The sequence below is a fragment of the Nannobrachium achirus genome, assembly GCF_963921795.1.
Source record: "Nannobrachium achirus genome assembly, chromosome: 18".
Lineage (NCBI taxonomy): Eukaryota > Metazoa > Chordata > Actinopteri > Myctophiformes > Myctophidae > Nannobrachium > Nannobrachium achirus.
In genome coordinates this window covers 19,183,244-19,202,919 of record NC_137825.1, presented here as the reverse complement: position 1 = coordinate 19,202,919, position 19,676 = coordinate 19,183,244, and the positions used below count along the sequence as shown (strand labels likewise).

Below are 19,676 nucleotides of genomic sequence, written 5' to 3'. Positions count from 1 at the left end.
CACATTCAGAGTGAACATTCTTAACCAAAATCTCTGCTTCTGGGGGTCCTCGGAACAAAATATTTTGACATGGGGGTCCGCGGCCAAATACATATTTTGGGGGTCCTTGACATGACAAAGTTTGAGAACCACTGATAGGCCGATTCTACAAATGTCTTCTAAATCCTGACAGTGTTCTGAAAAAAACGTATGTTGCTCTCAAGTTACTTTGTCATGTCAAGAACCACCAAAATGATAAGTATTTGGCAGCAGACCCCCATCTCAAAATATTTCGTTCCAGGGAGTGACAGGGACCCCCAGAAACAAATATTTGAGTTAAGCCCTAAACTAGATGCAGAATATATTATTCTGCCTCAGACCCGTTGGCAAACGAGCACGTAGAGTTTAGAATCAGAAGAATCTCTGTCGTAAAATGTTGCACGACACCAACCGGTGGCCTTGGTTTCTATGCTTCATGCTTTACGACATAGCGTGTTTTCTGGTGGAGGTCAGAGGCTTGTCATCATGATGGGAAAACTGTAACATTTAACTCAAACTATAGTAAAAACAGGACACAAGGATTATTCGATCAGCACCTCAAATATCATATCGATCATCGACTATCATCAGCTCAACACCCGATTGTTTCCTTGTGTCTGTGTGTCGGTCGGAGGCTTCTTATTATAACTCTATGGTCGGATGAGGACAGTGTGATCAGTGTTATTGCATCACTGTTAGCTATTAGGTTGCTAGCGTGTTTCAGTGATCATGGACAACCCATCCGGATCAGGCTCTGGGTCCGGAGGATCCGGAGGCTTCAAGGCGGGTCTGGGGAACCTGTTCGGGGGCAGCGCTCCTGAATACTCCCACTCTGAACTGGCTGGGGTTCCCTGTAAGTATATAACTATAACTGTCAGTGTGTTGTGCTATGGATGCTAAAGATGCTAATGTAATGCTAGGTTACAGTTTGAGTATAGCCCTGAATACAGGACTCTCATATACATGAGAGTCCTGGTGCCGCCTCAACATGAGGAGTAGTGGGCAATCGAGCCCTTAACGGTTTGAGCTAGGAACGTCAGATTTCAAAAATAAACTGCCAGTGCTTACCTAAGCCAACTTTGATAACAATTTGGGGAAATCTCGCTTTTTCGACGTATCAAATGTTCGACGGCCCGCAACTTCGACGCGCCGATAGTTCGACTTAGGGTTCGCGAGATTTCGGCGCCGCTGTTTCGACGGCACGTTTTTTCGAAAAAACTGACGCCGGTCTTTCGACAGGGCGGCACGGTCTTTCGACTGGCCGGCACGGTCTTTCGACAAGGCTGCACGTATTTCGAAAAAAAAAGAAAAAAAAAGTCTCTCTCACACACACGCTCACCGCTCCTAACCCAGCCTTACCTCCCCCGACCCTCCCTCTCTCTCTCTCTCTCTCTCTCTCTCTCTCTCTCTCTCTCTCTCTCTCTCTCTCTCTCTCTCTCTCTCTCTCAACATTACCTGAGGACGTGGGATAAAGTAATCTTTACGGGATAAGCAGGGCCGTGCTTAGGGCCTAGGAGGACCCAGGCAAACCCCAGTTTGAGGCCCCTGGGTCGGGACCCATGTGTGTGTGGGTTGCGGACCAATTTCTAGGAGTCGCAAGTAAATGCCTGTTTACATTTGGTTTCCTTTTAATTATTGTCTCCACCAGCCGAAGGCTGAGGGAGAGTATGTTTTCCCCTCCGTCCGTCCGTCCGTCCGTGCGTCCGTCCGTGCGTCCGTGCGTCCTCGCAGTTTGTGAACAGCTAATCTCAGTCACCGTTGGCCCGATCGCTGCCAAACTGAGCACACACACTCCCTGGATGCCAATCTAGAACCTCTGCCCCACATTTTTCAAATCAGCCTCATGGTGGCGCTATAACAGGCCGATTTGTGTGGCCTGGATGTTACCAGCTAATCTCCGGCGCCGTTGGCCCCATCGCTGCCAAACTGAGCACACACACTCCCTGGATGCTAATTCAGAACCTCTGCCCCACATTTTTTAAATCAGCCTCATGGTGGCGCTATAACAGACCGATTTGTGTGGCCTGGTGGAGACCTGTGCTCGTTTGAAAATATTTTCAAATAATTAAGATATGAGAAAATAAATCATGAGTTTAATGCAAACTAGCATTTTTTCAAAAATAATTCCATATAAACAAAATAAGAAAAAGCAATTGTGCTTCACTCTCACATGAATTTTTATAGCTACAAGATAACATAATGGGAATATCAGAGTTATTACCTACAAATAACTAACTACCTTAATGATAATAAGAACAAGAATAACTTTTAAGTGCCTGTTTTGCAGTGGTTCTCAACCTTTGTCTCACAATAAATGCATGTAAATGGATGTGTGTCCACAGGCAGCCTGTTAATTATATTTCAATTCATAGCTACTTCAATTATTGCCTTTATGCAGACAAATACATTTACTGCACCCAGCATTTAGCTTGTCAGAGTGGTCTTGTTGGAGTGCCTCTGTGCGGCTGCAGAGTTCATGTGCAACTTCTTCCAGATAGATTGATTGATTGATTGAAGACTATTAAAAGTACAGTTTCATGACAGTACAGTTCACTGGTACAAGCCAAGGTCAACTAAAAGGAGATCCTAGTAACCTTTTCGGCTTATTTACACAGGAAACCTTTATGTATCTCATATAACCTTGAATGACGGACGGATAGAACTCCATCATTTGCAAAAGGGGGACCCTGCGATTTTCACTTGCAGGGGGGGCCTGCGATTTTCAGGGACTATAGTCGATTAAATGGTTAATCGGTTATTCAATGAATTTATACATGCATATCAATACCTATTAGATATGTCACAGCAGGGCAGGTATGCATATCAATAGACCATTGTCTGAACCTGTTAACTCATGTAATGTATGTGTAAGTGCCGGCCACTTGACATCATTCAAATCCCCCCCCCCCCCCCCCCCAAACACTGAATTACCAATGCAACTACTAGGTAGTCGATGGTTCCACAAGGTGCCCTTTTTTTCACTTGAGTACCCCCCCTTCAAAATGTCTCTGCACGCCCCTGCCTCTTAAAGTGATCCCTGACAAGTAAGCCATGTAGGCCTTAATATGTTATAATAACCCTCTTTAACCAAAATATACCATTTAAAACACTTACAATATATTCCTTTGAGAGAAAAAAAGTTATATTTTCAACCCATGGGGGGAGCCATTGCACTGTTCGTCGCATGCAGTGATGACGTAGAAGATAAATTTTGGCTGGTCGGGCCCAGTAGGATGTTTTGCCGGGTTAGTAAAGTGTTTAATTCAACATCTAAAACTTGTTTACACCGCCATTTTAAATTGGCCCGTCCAGCCAAAATGTATCTTCTACGACCGTCATCACTACAATAATTGAGGTGTTTTTAATTATACATTGTAGTTATAGAGGACAATTATAATGTATTAAGGCATATTTGTCGTATTAGTCAGGGATCACTTTAAAGAGGGTTATTATAACATATTAAGGCCTACATGGCTTACTAGTCAGGGATCACTTTAAAGATGTATGTGACATCACAGAACACACATGAAGGAACTGCTTGGGTGATTAGGGCCATTGTTATCTGGTCTGCACCTTTGAGAGCCAAGCTCTTTTCAGATTCTAATGAGCTAATATGTCCAAAGCAATTGTTTCATGTTAACCCTCACTTCAACTGTTCTCTGTTCAACAGCTCAACGGGGGCCCATGCCCATGATGGTTAAAAAAATTATAATAATCTCATGAGGCCCCCAGCCTGTGTGGGGCTGCCTATTTTGCCTGTATGGACTGCACGGCCCTGTTTAAGAGTAGCCTAATGAATGGCCACAGTCAGTGCGCAGCAGGCTCCACCAATCACTTAACTTACTTGTTAAAAGCAACATATTATTAAGACATGACAGTAATATGGGTGCAAAATGTACTAGCCCCATATAAACGTAAAATATACTCTCCTCCCTAGCTGTGGGCATATGCCATAGGCCTATATGCACATATTATGAACCTGCCGGTCTGTGTCCAATAGAAAGCTGCAGAGCATGGAGTTTTTTTTAAACAAGTACATGGTTACATGCGCAAAAATAACAGATTTACAAGCTATCAACACCGTCGGATATACAGGATGTTAGCTTGCAGATATGTTATTTTAAGCATGTGCCACCGCGCACACAGAGAGAGAGAGAGAGAGAGGAGAGAGAGAAAGCGAGGAGGCGAGAGACAGACAGACAGAGGATGCGCGAACACCCTGTGATAAGTTCTGTCGGGACAGTCTAGAGCATATTAAATACTAGGTTATTATAGGCCTAATCGGCGATCACTCACGTACTCCAGCTAATAAATCCACGGGGCTTCTAAATGGAGACCCTGCCTACAGTTCATGTTCATAGCCTTTTTACAAAATAATTCCCAATTTGGCATTGATTATATAGGCTACTTTCAGAGCGTTTGGTGTGTGTGTGTGTGTGTGTGTGTGTGTGTGTGTGTGTGTGTGTGTGTGTGTGTGTGTGTGTGTGTGTGTGTGTGTGTGTGTGTGTGTGTGTGTGTGTGTGTGTGTGTGTGTGTGTGTGTGTGTGCGCATTGCAACCCGGTCTCCACAGAAAATTGTGGTTTGTCTGTGCGTGTGTGAGAGTGAGTGAGGGAGGGAGGGAGGGAGAGAGAGAGACGAGAGAGAAAGAAAGAGAGGGAAAGAGACAGAGACAGAGACAGACAGACAGACAGACAGACAGACAGACAGACGGACAGACGGACGGACGGACGGACGGACGGACGGACGGATAAAACACAGTAGGCCTATGTAGATAGGCAGAACAACAAATAGCCTAGAAACGATAGAAGGGTCGGGGGAGGGGAAGGCTGGGTTAGGAGCGGAGAGAGGGCGAGATCATTTAGCGACCTACAACCGGGTTGCTCGCTCCTACTGGAGGCTGGAGCGTTGGCACCATGAGTCTGTCGGGGGGAGCGTGTCGCTGAGAGACTTGTTTTTTCATTGTCGAAATACCGTGCTGCCTTGTCGAACTGTTGTTGTGTCGGACAGTTGTCGTGTCGAAACATTGCCGTCCTTTTTTTCGAAAAAGGGTGCCGTCGAAACAGCGGCGCCGAAATCTCGCGATCCCTAAGTCGAACTATCGGCGCGTCGAAATTGCGGGCCGTCGAACAAATGACACGTCGAAATAGCGACACGCTCCCAACAATTTGACGCCGCACAACGTTCATTACACGCCGCTACCGGATTGTTGAATAAAAAGCATTTTTGTCCGAAATTATTTTGCTTAACATAGGACGTCCGCCTCTAGTGGACAGTCGCGTCATCTCCGGTTGATCATTGTAGTGAACGGAGATGATGCGATGACGCGACTGTCCACTAGAGGCGGACGTCCTATGTTAAGCAAAATAATTTCGGACAAAAATGCGTTTTATTCAACAACCGGGGAGCGGCGTGTAATGAACGTTGTGCGGCGTCAAATCGTTAGCAAAGTTGGCTTGGGTAAGCAGTTTATTTTTGAAATCTGACGTTCCTAGCTCAAACCGTTAAGGGCTCGATTGCCCACTACTCCTCATGTTGAGGCGGCACCAGGACTCTCATGTATATGAGAGTCCTGTATTCAGGGCTAAGTTTGAGTAGATACTGTACATGTTGTTCTGTCAGAATGTGTACTACGTTCCCCCATCGACACAGTGCTGTTATTATTATGTCCATATTAATGGTTCTATTACAGAGTTTCTCAAACATTAAAATGTCAAGGTCTCCCCTTAACTCTGACACTAGTGTACAACTACAAATGGAACCAAATGAACCCCAAATGGTTAATTTGGTTCCATTTGTACACTGTCAGAGTTACAGACTTGTATGGGTCAATTTAGACCCCCTTAAAGGAACCTAGAGAGTCCCTGGAAAATGTCTGTCTGTCTGTCTGTCTGTCTGTCTGTCTGTCTGTCTGAATGTTGTATACTTCACCGTTTCCCAAACACTGGGTTGGGACCCATTTGTGGGTCGCGGACACATTTGTATGGGTCCCTTAATTTTTTGTTTCCTACATTTCGTTTTTAAATTATTATTTCAAAAAAACATTTTTCATTTATTAAAAAAATAAACCCCCTTTTATTTCAGTAAATTCATGAATTAATTAAAGAAAAATCGAAGAAATTCCATAAATTAGAAAACCAATGTATAAGAAGTAGCGAACTGAAATTTATTGGCAGAAAGTAGCTCAAAAGCTTTCCAGATTGAGTATAATTTCTTACAGCTGCAATGTTGGTGAGTTTATCGTTGTTTAATACAATGAGATAGGACTTTTCTTTTTGGATGTTAATGGTTGGTGTTGCAAGTTGCAACTCTAGATTCAGGAAATTAAAAATAGAATTTAGAGTTGCTTGTGGACATACATACATGGTCACTACCTTGATCATTGAAGAGCCATTGAACTGTGCCAGTGTGATGTGTCCTGTCAGCTGACCTCTATGTGTAATTGTCATTTCAGTGACCGGGATGAGCCCTCTGTCACCTTATCTCAACGTGGACCCTCGTTACCTGGTACAGGTGAGTCATGGCTGCGAGGATTGAAAGTGGTTAAAAGTAGGGAGACATCGACTGCTTAATTCACTAGTTTGCAAATCCCGCCCCATTCTGCCCTGTTACTATGATGGGACATTTGACCCTGGGCAGATTGTTTTTATAGTGGCAGTGAATGGGATTTTTTTATGTTTTCATAGCCTCATTACAGCTATATAAAGTACCAAAGGAAAAACATCTAGGTGATATTAATAAAAAGGGAAGACAAAGGTACAGTAGTTACATTGCAAAACAGGGGGTTTCCCCGAAAATATATGTTTTAATTTGTTTAATCCCAGTGGGACAGAATCACTATTGCAGATTCTTTTATAGTGGAAGTGGATGGGATTTTTTTTTCCTTCATAGCCTCATTACAGCTATATAAAGTACCAAAAAAAACACATCTACGTGATATTAATAAAAAGGGAAGAAAAGGGTACAGTAATTACATAGCAAAACAGTAATTTCCCCCCGAAAATATATGTTTTAATTAGTTTAATCCTCTGGATCAGAGAGAGAATAGAAATAGAAAAAGAAAGCGCATTGCATCTTGGGTAGGAAGAGGACAGGCTGGCAACGTTCTCCTCACATAATAGGCTGGCTTTTCGTAATTCTGCCCATTTAAATTATATGTACCCAATCGTAACTCTTAGACCATTGATAAGGTCCATGTGAACTAGTTTGTTGAAGCTTATTCGTTATGATGAGCAAGATCGCTTGCCGTCGCTATCACCTCCCGCGGCCGTACCGGGCGAACTCCGTGTCGCGCAGTGCGGACAGTTCTTGAAAGACGCATTCAACATTCTCCACTGCACAAACTCCACCCCCGATAGCAAAAAGTGAATGGTTTTTTCTGGTTGGCCAGTCAGGGAGTCTCAGGGACCAATCAGAAGGCTGACAAACGGTGAATTGGGTGCGTTTTATTGTTCCGACACACAATACTCCAACGTTGCGTTCGTCAGACTCCCCATTACTAACCCTATCTCTAACCGTACGAGTAGCCACATAGATGGAGTTATGAGACGTCGGACTAATGTGGGGCCCCCCATTGCTGATACTAATATAGTCAAAAAACGGCCCTAGAGATGAGCATTTCTCAATGGTGCATTTATATAGCTCCTTTATTCAAAGCACTTTACAACAATTGTGCATTACATTCACCCATTCACACATACATTCATACACCGATGGCAGAGGAAACCATGCAACCTTAAATCGGAAGCAATTGAGGTTCAGTGTCTTGCTCGAGGGCACTTCGACGCTTATTGGGGAGCCCGGGATCGAAAACTGCATGGGAACCTTAGCGGCCACTCTACCTCTACCTCCTGAGCCACTGCTGCAATGAATGAATCTGAATAATCTGAGTAACATCTAAATTAACTGTTGTAATGTGTTTTGGTGTGTTGTGTTTTTAGGACAATGATGAGTTCATCCTGCCTACAGGAGCCAACAAGGTCAGGGGCAGGTTTGAACTGGCCTTCTTTACTATTGGAGGCTGTTGCATCACTGGTGAGACACCTGCACGCGTATTGCACATTATTTACTTGCCTCTTAAGCTACTTTTAGGGTAACTGCTGCATGTCAGAATAAGTGTCAATTTGATCAACAAAACAATCCTTTCCATGAGGAAATTGGCCACTTAAACCCCATATGGTGTGTGTGCCTCAGGGCTCTATACTAGTGTATTTTCTGTTTGCTGTTATTGTTAGGAAAGCTTTTGCTGAAAATAGACAAGTTCAAGCAGCTTGTCGATCAGCTATTGTGGGCAAAAGCTTTCCCCACAATACTGATGCTGGGGTTCAAGTGGTTAAGGTCAATACATGCTATTTCGGACAGGCTTTCCAAACTAGTTTGGAGATCTGGGGGTGCACGAGTTCTGAGAAAGTTCTGAGACCACTCATCAGAAGTTCCGAATCAATTTGTAGTTTCATCACCAAAGATAAGTTCAAACGTCAGAAGGAGCATTGTACTGCCCTTGACACTCTGGGTACACATAAAACAAAAGGGAGGTAAATGTATTGAAATATGAATATGAATGTAACATAGAGGGATATAAAGAGGATGACGGCTTGTGTTCCTGGTCACTAGGAGCTACGTTTGGAACACTGAACGGTCTCAGGATGGGTCTGAAGGAGACCAGAGACATGGCCTGGTCTAAACCTCGTAACGTGCAGTGAGTATGAAGTGATCATTACTGTGTCAGTCATGTCCCAGAGTAAAGGCTCCTAAGGAAAGCCGTTGGTTCTCCTACGTAGAACTGAGCGGTCAGTAAGGAAGCCGAGAGAAACTCTTTCACCAACGGTCGCTGGTCAGTTCAAGAGTAACTGTTTCAGCAACATTAAGGGCAAGAACAAGCATGAGTTATGTCCCAGAGTTAAATGTAAGGCTCTAACTAAAGATGCACAATATTAAAATGCAGGACGATATCCTATAACATGCAGGGTCAAATCGTCCAATACCGATATATTACAATATTATTAGGGCTGGGATGCGATTAAAAATTGTAATCTAATTAATTACAGGCTCTGTGATTAATTAATCGCAATTTATCGCATTTTAATCGCACATCGATATTAGACCTGAGAAGCATTTTTTTTTTCAAGTAAAACACATTTTGTTGTACGAGTGAATCAACGAGTGACTTTTTTAAATCTAAATTTCGCATCCACTGGGCCAAGCAAAGCGCTTTGATCGGCTACTTCTCCCTTTGCGTTTGTTGTCTCTTCTTGGTTGGTGCATCGCTATGATCGGTATGCCCGAAACGGTAGGTTCCGTACGGAACCATTGTTTACTTAGATATGGAAGGATGACCTCCCACTTGGGTAATGACGCCCCCTGGCGATCATTCAGAGAAACTACTTCAGCTCCCGTACTAACGTAGGTAGGAAGGGCCTGTCACTCAAACCGGAGTGACCCGCCTCCAGGCTATATAAGCCCCCGGAGGCGGAAGTAACATCCTCTTAATACCACTCTCTGCCACATTCAGTGAAACAGAGGGGCATTACGTGGGAGGTCATCCTTCCATATCTAAGTAAACAATGGTTCCGTACGGAACCTACCGTTTACTGTCAATATTCCAGGATGACCTCCCACTTGGGATTCGTAAACTCCCCTCTAAGCCACAACCTACTCTCATACCCCCACACACCCCTCATACGGGTGAGCACAGCCCAAACGGGCGTGACCCATCACCCAGAAGGTCCCAGGCCCACCGGACCTGGGTGTGAAGGCATGAGAAAATAAAGAGAGACCCTGACAGACCGAAGTCCGCCTCATTCAACTAAATGAAAAGGACAAGTCCGCCTTATAAGTAAGACACACTATATAAGGAAAACACAGGGTCCCCCCAAAGTACCCCAGGTGGCTACATGCCCACCTGTGGGAGGGGAAGATCCGACTCCTCTATGACGTAGAGGAGGCAACTGCACCCAGAACCGAATGCGCTAGCGAAGAGGATTCGATATCCAGGTGATAGTAGGCTGCAAAGGTAGAAGGCGAAGACCAATTCGCCGAAACACAAATCTCCTGAACGGAGACTCCCTTTGCCAGTGCCCACGAAGTAGCCACACCTCTAGTGCTATGGGCTTTAAGTGCCGCCGGCACTTCCACACCCGCACTAGAGTAAGCCAGCCTAATAGCATCCACAATCCACCTCGAAAGAGTGGGTCTAGACACCGGCTTTCTGACAAGAACATTGCCCATTTCTACAAAGAGCTGAGAAGAAGCTCTAGAACCAGCAGTCCTGTCACAGTAGGCCTTCAATGCCCTGACAGGACAAAGGCAATTCAGCCGTTCATCCTCCACCGAGACAAACGGAGGAGGATGAAAAGCCAGAAGAACAACAGGCTCCTTAGGAACCACCATGTTCTTAGGAACAAACTTAAGATGAGGCTTGAGCAACACCTTGAGATCATTGTTCATAAACTGCATGCACTCCGCAGACACCGAGAGAGCTTGCAGGTCACCAACTCTTTTAGCCGTGGCCAAAGCCAGCAAAAGAGCCGTCTTGAAACTCAAAAGTTTCAAAGGCATCCCTACAAGCGGCTCAAAGGGAGCCCGACATAGGCCCCCTAGAACCACCTGCAGATCCCAAACTGGGAACAAAGACCTAGTCACCGGCCTCAAACGTTCAACTCCTTGCATGAACTTGATGACCTCCGGGACTTTAGAAGGTGCCTTGCCCGCCACCCCCAGGTGACAGGCATTAATAGCCGCCAAATACCCCCTAAGGGTAGAAAATGCTAGACCACTTCTCAAGCGGTTCTGCATAAATTCCAGAATTTCCTGGGCTGACGCCACATGAGCCACCACAGGTGGAACACGCGACTCACACCAGTCCTCAAAGGCATTCCACCTTCCATCATAAGACGCCCTCGTAGAGGGCGCCTTAGCACTCTGAATGGTATCAACCACTTCAGAAGAAAAACCGGCTGCCAGCAGGTTTAACCTTTCACGTGCCAAACCCACAGGTCTAGGACCTGCAGGTCTTGGTGGAAGATCTCCCCCCTGGCCTGACTCAACAGGTCCCTGCACCGAGGCAGCTGCCAACCCGGTTCGCAAAGGAGAGGGGCGATCGCCGATCTCCACGTGCCCTTGTAGGGGGCCACCAGGAGCATCTCCAGACCGAACCTCCTGACTCTCTCCAGAGTGGGTCGGATTAAGTCGAAGGGGGGAAACGCGTACAGTAGACCTCTCGGCCACGTGTGCGCTAAGGCGTCCAACCCCAAGGGAGGACTGCCCTTCACCGCGAAGAACAACGGACACTTCGTATTCTCCGCTGACGCAAACAGGTCCGCCACTGGCTGACCAAACTTGCGAAAAATCTGGCTCACCACCCTGGGGTGGAGAGACCAATCCTCGTAGCGAGGACCTCCCCTGGACAGGAGATCTGCTCCGCTGTTGAGGAGACCTGGGACGTGTGAGGCCCTGATCGACTTGAGGCGCGACAAGCACCAAACCGTCAATTCTCGAGCCAGACGGTCCAGTGGCAACGACGACAGGCCCCCCTGTTTGTTGACATAAAACATGGCCGTCGTATTGTCTGTCCTGACCAGGACGTGACAATGCAAAATCCAAGGCTCGAAATGCTTGAGCGCCAGGAGTATAGCCATCAACTCCAAATAGTTGATGTGACGACCCCTCATCTCCAGAGGCCAAAGCCCCTGCGCTGTGCGCCCCTCGAAAGTGGCTCCCCATCCACTGAGACTGGCGTCTGTCGTGATCGACTTGTGGGAAACCACCTCGCCAATCGAGACTCCGCTGGTGAGGAATCCCTCCACCAGCCACGGAGACAGGGCGATCGCGCAGGAAGGGGAAACCGTAACCTTCTTGTACTTCAAGGAGGGCGGGATCCCGAGGGATAACATCCATCTTTGAAAAGGTCTCATATGAAACCTGCCCAAACGCAACAGATGTACTGCGGAAGCCATCATTCCCGTCAGTACCATGCAACTCCTGTAAGTGACCTCCTGGCCCACTTGAAAGGAGTCGAGACATTCCCGAAACCTGTCCACCCTCTCCTCTGAGAGACGGGCCGACATGTCGGATGAGTCCAGAAGGACCCCAATGAATGTAAGACGACTTGCTGGAGTCAGCATGCTCTTGCCGTGGTTGACTATGAAACCTAAGGCCTTCAGGTGAGCCAAAACCACTTGTGTGTGACGCGCCACTTCGTGGGCGGAGCTCGCTGAAATCATCCAATCGTCGATGTACGTCGCCAACCTGACGCCCTGCTGTCTCAGCGGGGCGATGGCTGCTTCGGTCACTTTCACGAAAACCCTCGGGCTCAGTGACAGACCGAAAGGGAGTACTGTATACTCGTACAGGCGACCCTCGAAGGCGAACCGAAGGAATTTCCTGTGTGGGGGATAAATCTGGACGTGCTGATAAGCATCCTTCAGATCCACTGAACAGTGGAAATCCCCTTGCCTGACCGACCGTAACATGGTGGGTACTGTTAGCATCCTGAAAACGTACTTCTTCAGGTACACGTTTAGTGCCTTTAGGTCCAGGATGGGACGTAGCCCCCCCCCCCTTTTTGGGCACCAGGAAATAACGGCTCCAAAATCCCATGCGGGATTGGGTCCTGTCCAGCTCCACTATAGCACCCTTGCTTAGCAATGAGCTGATCTCTTCTCTCAAAAGACTTGCTTTTAAACCACGTGCTCTGGTATGAATAACCCTGCTCGAAAGCGGGGGTATATCTGCGAACTGTAACCTGTAACCCCTGGTTATCGTTCGAAATACCCAATGGCTCGGGTTGCATAACTTCCACTGGCGCGCACAGCGTGCTAGCGTATTTTGAGCGAGAGAAACCCCACCACTGTGCTTCCGTGACGGCGGAGCTTTTTGGCGGCCGGACCGGAAGTGGGGAACCTGCGTATCCGTATCCGGAACGACCGGATGCGGAGCGCAAGGGTTCAATAGGCCGCATGGCGGAAACACCTTCTGGTTGTACCGCTTGACTAGCGGAGCTATTTTGCGGCGGGACCGGAAGTGGGGAACCTGCGTATCCGTATCCGGAACACCCGGATGCGGAGCGCGGGGGTTCAATAGGCCGCAAGGTGGGAACACCTTCTGATTGTACCGCTTGACTAGCGGAGCTCTTTTGCGGCCGGACCGGAAGCGGGGAGCTAGCGAATCCGTATCCGGTGAAACCGGAAGCGTTCGGTTTTCGCTCGATAGAGCGACAGGAAGAGCAAAGCGATTCGACTGATAAACAGACTCGCCCACAACTAAAGCATTCTCCCCTGACAGGAGAGGAACTTTTACGTTTAATACCTGCTCTAAGGCCTTTATGCTTGTCCCTTGACCCGGGCTCATAGTAGGCCGACAGAATTTCTGACTCAAGGTTAAATTCATAGCATCGCTCACGCGAGGGAAAATCCACTCGCGCGCATGAGGAACCATATAATTGTTTGACGTTAACATTACTGGTTGTTGATAAAACCTCTGACTGATTAAAGAGTCCTGACGGGACTCCATCATTCTTACAGGAGGCATGCATAAAGGATTCATATTGTCGACGCGAGGGATATCCCACTCGCGCGCTTGAGGAACCACATAATTGTTTGACATTAACATTACTGGATTCTGATAAAACCTGTGATTGATTATCGAGTCCTGACAGGACTTCATCATTACTACAGGAGGCATGCACGATGGGGTCGTCTGTGCTAGTGCGAGAGAGTTGGACAGAGACAGACTTTGCTCTTTCAACATGTTTATTGTCGACACAGGAGGCATCAAAATTAACATTTTCATTTCCCCGACACGGGGTACCGGAAAACGCCCTCGTTTGGGGGGAGGGGGACCGAGAGACACCTCGGACCCCCGCCCCAGCACAATTCCCCTCTTCAAAGTGTCATTTGCGCTGTCCCCTACCGCGGCCACCGCGGTATGAAGACTGCTGCCTGCCATCCTTGGACGGGCGGCGCGGCTGAGCGCGCTCGGGAACCACAGCCTTGCTGCGGGGCCTGTCAGGCGCCCTGGCTGCAGAGGCTCCCCTGGAGGAAGACGAGTGCTTCTTAAAAGAAGCAGAGCGGCCCCTTTCCTTGGCGCGGGAGGAGCGGGACGTCCTCCTAGCTTGCTGCGGTTCATCCTGTGGCACTGTGGTGGACTCGACGATGTCCTTAGCCGCCTTGAAGAAGGTAACTCTACCCTGCAGCAGCTCCAAGCCCCCACCCATGAGGGTGGTGGGACTGTTCTCCATGTTTATGAGAGACTTGTACATCTCCCCGCGAGGACCTAGAGGCTTCTCGCCCACGTCCCTCTTAGGCTCGAGGTCGACATAGTCGAGCCAGCGGGCTCTCTCAGACTGGAGGTTGTAGTCCATGGACCTGCCCATCCACTTAACCGCATGCCAATTGACCTTCAGCATGATGTCAAATAGAGTGTTCAGTTCAGCTGTGTGCTCCCCCGTGGGCAGACCTTTGACCAGGTCCTTGGTGGAAGCGAGCAAGAGCTGGATCAGATTCAGGTCCTTAGCGGCCAGAGCAGCGGACCGGTAGGCGTTACGAGCCCTGTCCGACTGCAGCTTGTCCTCCAGGACAGTGAACCCCGGCGGGTTGGTGCCGACGGGGCCAACAAACGGCCCGTTTTTAGCTGTGCCTACATCTTTGTACTGGGGTCTGACGGAACTCAGAAAAGATTGTGCCAACAGGTGGTCCAGGTTAGGGCAGGTGGACATGCCTGCCTCCGCACCGCCCACCAAATCCAACACAGAAAAAGGCAGCTTCCTGGGGTCTTTATGTGTCTTCCATGAGGAATGGAGGGCCTTGGTGAAACCTTTCACCAGCGGCAGCCTGGAGAGGACATACGGGGCGGGAACCGAAGGCTCCTGCCCGGGCATTTCGTCATCATCCTCGGCCTCTTCAGAGGGGAGAGGAGGTGGCAACTCCTCTCCAACTCTGGCCAGAGCTCTCATGTAGACTGTGAGATGATCCAGCATTTCTGCTGCAGAATCGACGTCCTCTGCTCCCGCTTCACTCGCTTGACTGGCGGGTGGAGGGGCAGTGGTGCCTGAGGAGGCCTGGGAGCTCCCTGCGGCGTCCAGTTGACGTGCTGGAGCCGCAGGGGCATTACCTTTCACAGTGACCGTGAGTCGAGAACCCTCGTCCTCGACGGAGTCCTCCTCCTCCTCGGCCGTGTATCCAGAGTATTCAGAACCAGAACCCTCGCTCTGACAGGAGCTCAGGTCCGACTCTCGCCTGAAGGTCTGGACTGTTTTGGTGATGCTCACGTCGAGGGGGACGTCCCCGACGGTCACATCCAAGCGTTTCTTTTTGGGCACCGCGCCCGAAGGGGAAAAGGCTACCGGAGATTTCTGGATGTTAGCCTTCTTGGTCGCCTTCTTAGCGGCGACTTCACCAGACCCGCCAGCTCCAGTGACAGTGGAGCTAGCTGCGGTCGGTTGCGCGGCAGGCGGTGTCTCATGTAGCACGGCGCCATCTTGACTTGGAATGGCGCGCTGATTGCCAAGCGGATCTCCGGAAGGCAGCGCCGCACCTTGACCAACGGTGCGGGCCGCCTGGGGAAGGAAAGACTGGGCTGTGGGGTTGAGAGCAGTGGACCCACCTGGTGGAGCGCAGGCCCCGAGGCCTGCCCTGGCTAGGTAGAACCGGTGTATCAGTACATCGTGGTCGTAGGCCACGCAGCAGTCACAGAAAGGTCCTGCTCTCCCCTGAGGACTCAGTGCAGAGAAGGCGTGTGCAACGCCCATGCAGCCGACACAGAGATGGTGAAGATCCTGTCCGTCGATGAGTCCTGGACAGCCTGGACATTGCCTCGGCAGGAAGGCCAGAGGATCCATGGCGAAGCACTGTAGATAGAGTTAACCAGAAGCAGACGAGCTAACAAGCTAACGGCTAAGGCTAGGCCACGCTTGATTCGGGCAGGGCCTGAACAAGCGGTAAGCAGTGTAGCTAACGTTAACAATAGCAGACGAGCTAACAAGCTAACGGCTAATGCTATGCCACGCTTGCTTCGGCGAAGGCCTGAACAAGCAGTAATAATCCTTTGTTATAAAAGGAAATAACCGTCGATTTAGGACGGAACAAGAATAAGTATTCTTAAGTACGGGTTAATTCAACACTCGCCAGTGGGCGACTCCAATGCCACCGCTTTAGGCTAATGCGCGAAGAATAATAATACAAAGGCTGAGTTTCAACTTATCTGAATGTGATATCGCAGAGAGTGAAAAGAGGATGTTACTTCCGCCTCCGGGGGCTTATATAGCCTGGAGGCGGGTCACTCCGGTTTGAGTGACAGGCCCTTCCTACCTACGTTAGTACGGGAGCTGAAGTAGTTTCTCTGAATGATCGCCAGGGGGCGTCATTACCCAAGTGGGAGGTCATCCTGGAATATTGACAGTAAACTGAAGGTTCTGTGGTGCAAAAACTAAGTGCGATTAAAATGAGTTAATTTTTTTAATCGCGTTAATTTTCTGTAATTAATTAATCGCAATTAATCAGTTAAAGTCCCAGCCTTAAATATTATATATTATATTTTTGAGCTCATTGCTGATTTTGTTTTCATTTTCAAAGCCATTAATGGTCACATTATTATTGCGTCAATGTCTGTGAAATATCTCTGAATATCTGTGAAATATCAGTCAAAGTATCTGATTATTTGGATATTGTTTTGATACCGATATTGCATTTTTAATGAAATATTGTCGATATGCTACGAATAGCTGTAACTATGGATTATTTGATTAAAATCCAATTCTTCTATGAACTCTTCTCTTCCTCCTTCAACAGGATTCTGAACATGGTGACGAGGCAGGGTGCATCATGGGCCAACACTCTGGGCTCTGTCGGTAAGCGGGATGGTGTTTTTTACTGGTGTTTCAGTCCGAGTGTGGGGAAAGGGTGCGTTCGGAAATGCGCACCGGACTGCGCGGGCGTTTATCGTGGGCTTGCCCAGGCCTTACGGCCTGGGCATAAATATAACGATTGCATTCACCACGGCTTCGTAACTCGCGCGGCGCTCCGCCGGCCGCGCGGCCCTGGCCCGCTCTTCGCGGCCACTCGCGCCTGTGGCGCTCGGGGGCGAAGAGCAGGACCAAGGTCCGCTGGCCTTCGCGCCGCTTGCAATGTCGTGGACAATAAAACGAGCGCACCCTTTCATACACTCTGACTGAATCACCAGTAAAAAACACTCTCTCGTCGGTAAGCACTCCATCATGTATCCATACTAATAACAAATAATAGAAGTTTGCCTTATCATGGTAGGAATTCATTTAAAGCAAATAGAAATAGTGTTTAGAGAAGTTGTCAAAAACACATTTATGTGGAATGGTTATTGTGAGAACTATTATCACTTTAAGATAATATCAAATATGATTATCAAATATATCTTGTTTAATTGGAAAAAGTTGCACAACATTCCAACAGCTGCTTAAACCTACAGTACAATACCATGTTCCTGAACACACTGGTTCAGTGCAGTGTTATTTTACTGTTGCAGAATTATTTGTACAGTATATTTGATGTCGCTTCTTGTTGCAGCATTGTTGTACGGGACTCCCTCTTCCTTTGTTGTGTTGCCCAGGTGGTGCCTAAACCAAAACCATGCCCTAAACCTAACCTTAACCCTAACCTCACAGAAACTATGCCTAAACCCAACCTCCACCTGGGCGAAACACAGGGAAGAGAAAGAGTCTGATTGTTGTACAGTATATTTGATTATGTCACTTCCCGTTTTAGCGTTATTGTACAGTATTTTCGGGGTGGCGATAGAGAAGGCCAGAGGAGCAGAGGATGACATTAACACCATGGCTGCTGGAACTCTCACTGGGATGCTGTTCAAATCAACAAGTAGGTCTCTCTGCGCTTGTGTCTGTGGTGTAAATATTTCTGAACTTCTTGGACAACTTGCAGTGTACACTTGTGTTTAATTTACATCGACCCATCTTCCCCGTTTGGCTGGGATTGTACTGGTTTTGTCTTTACCACAATCAAAATTTAGCATTTTTACACAGATTGTGTTTTTCTTTAATATTGAAGGACTAGAATTATTGCCCCAATCCTGATGAAAATATGCATATGGTATGCATATATTGTACGTGCACATGCTTGTGTGCGTTAATTTCATTTGACCCATTTAAGACCTCAGGCCAATTCTACAAATGCCTTCTAATCAGTAGTTCTCACACTTTCAAGACTTTTCAAAAAAGATCATGCCGTGCTGTGAGCTTGTATATTAACAATTTTTTTAATAGCCAACGCAAAAATCTAAAATGACACGGATGCTTTCCCGGTTTTAATGGGTCATGGGTGTTTTAAAATACACCCTTTTTTAAAACTGACTTGCAGAAACCCTGCTGGTTTAATTAGTTTCAGTGCCTGTGGGGAGTCTGGGGACGTGTTTGTTTTGTATGCAATGCAAGCAATGTTTATCACAACGTATATTCTTGTCGTTGTGCTATGTTCTCAGGTGGCCTGCGGGGCGTAGCGCGGGGAGGTCTGGTAGGCTTGGCCATGTCCGGGGCCTACGCCCTCTACAACAACTGGGAGCACATCGCTGGCTCCAGCCCGTCCTCCAGGCTCTACTGAACGTGTCCCCTCAACGGCATCGGACACAAACACGGGGCCAAATATGGAAAGAGCGAGCTCCCTGACTCTTCCCCCACCATCCCGGAGCGAGTGCACGGCTTTTAACCACGGCGCGAAGACAAGATGGACTCTGGTCAAACGCAGTGCACTGGAAATGGAGCTCTTGTCATCAAACCCCTCCTCCCCCCTCCTCCATTCCCCCTACCACCTCCTGGGTTAGGAGCTTTCTGGGAAGCGGGGGGAAATGACTGAAACAAAAACATTGTGTAAGAAATGGACAAAAAATTCAACTTGGAATTGTGTCTACCCTTTTCTTGTCCTGTCATCATCGATCTCATTTGAGGTCGACCTACAAAGAGTTTATCGACGTGGATCTTTTTGTTTTTCGTTAATCGAAGTTACTTCAGAGAAGTTCTTAGGCCCCCACTTACTTCACTGCTGGTATTGCAGCGCCAAAATGTTGGGACACGCTGGTCTGTGTTCGCCCACTGCTGTCTCCTGGATCTCTGATCTCGTGAGGCGTGTGCGTAGGTTGGTGTCATGTCTCTCGTTGTGTTTTTCGTCTGACTTCGCAGCGGAACATTTCAACCCGACACCCACCCAACGGCCCAGGCCTTAACAATCAAGTTCTGTCATAATCATATATTTATTGCAACTGTATCCATGGCGGGTACTTGTTTTTCCCTGTGTGAGTCAGAATCCTGAACGTTATCTTTTTGAACTGTACTGGAAGTGTTCTGTGTACCCCCGTGAACCCGCTGTACCCTTTGTTATTATAGGGATAATAATAAAATATTAAATTAAAACCATGGGAAAACTTAACTGGGAGTTTTGCTTTAAAGGTTTTATTGCACAGAATGTAGACGGGTAGATAGTCAGTCTGAAAAGTCTATTCAAGAAAGAGCACGATCCATGTCGACTGCACAGTCAAGTCCTCAGAGTTGATGTAACTCAGAGTGTATAAATGAGTCCATTTGGTTCCACGCTAAAAAAAATAACAGCAGTTCTTTGCTCATAATCATAGTTGAACCTATTTGATGCTGTACAGCACCACGGTTCTAAATGGCACCTTTGTCCAA

The 19,676-nt window shown here is 47.6% G+C and overlaps 1 protein-coding gene across 2 annotated transcripts; it reads left to right on the top strand.

The window, feature by feature from the left end:
* The first annotated feature begins 487 nt into the window (after positions 1-487).
* Positions 488-19,351, top strand: timm23a (translocase of inner mitochondrial membrane 23 homolog a (yeast)). 2 transcript variants are annotated; one of them, XM_080747741.1, is made up of 7 exons: positions 488-871; positions 6,471-6,529; positions 7,957-8,050; positions 8,630-8,714; positions 16,801-16,859; positions 17,749-17,859; positions 18,479-19,351. In XM_080747741.1, the coding sequence occupies exons 1-7, from the start codon at positions 748-750 to the stop codon at positions 18,595-18,597; spliced, it is 651 nt and encodes a 216-aa protein (XP_080603867.1). In that variant the 5' UTR covers positions 488-747; the 3' UTR covers positions 18,598-19,351. The 2 variants fall into 2 exon arrangements, with proteins under 2 accessions (XP_080603867.1, XP_080603868.1); XM_080747742.1 differs by lacking the exon at positions 488-871 and adding an exon at positions 1,489-1,617.
* Positions 19,352-19,676: the final 325 nt, after the last annotated feature.

Bases quoted from the DNA above. Each gene is read 5' to 3' on its own strand.
- timm23a (XM_080747741.1), top strand. From the start codon at position 748: ATGGACAACCCATCCGGATCAGGCTCTGGGTCCGGAGGATCCGGAGGC. The intron at 8,715-16,800 runs GTGAGTATGAAG...CTCCTTCAACAG, and splicing joins TCTAAACCTCGTAACGTGCA to GATTCTGAACATGGTGACGA. The intron at 16,860-17,748 runs GTAAGCGGGATG...TTCCCGTTTTAG, and splicing joins CAACACTCTGGGCTCTGTCG to CGTTATTGTACAGTATTTTC.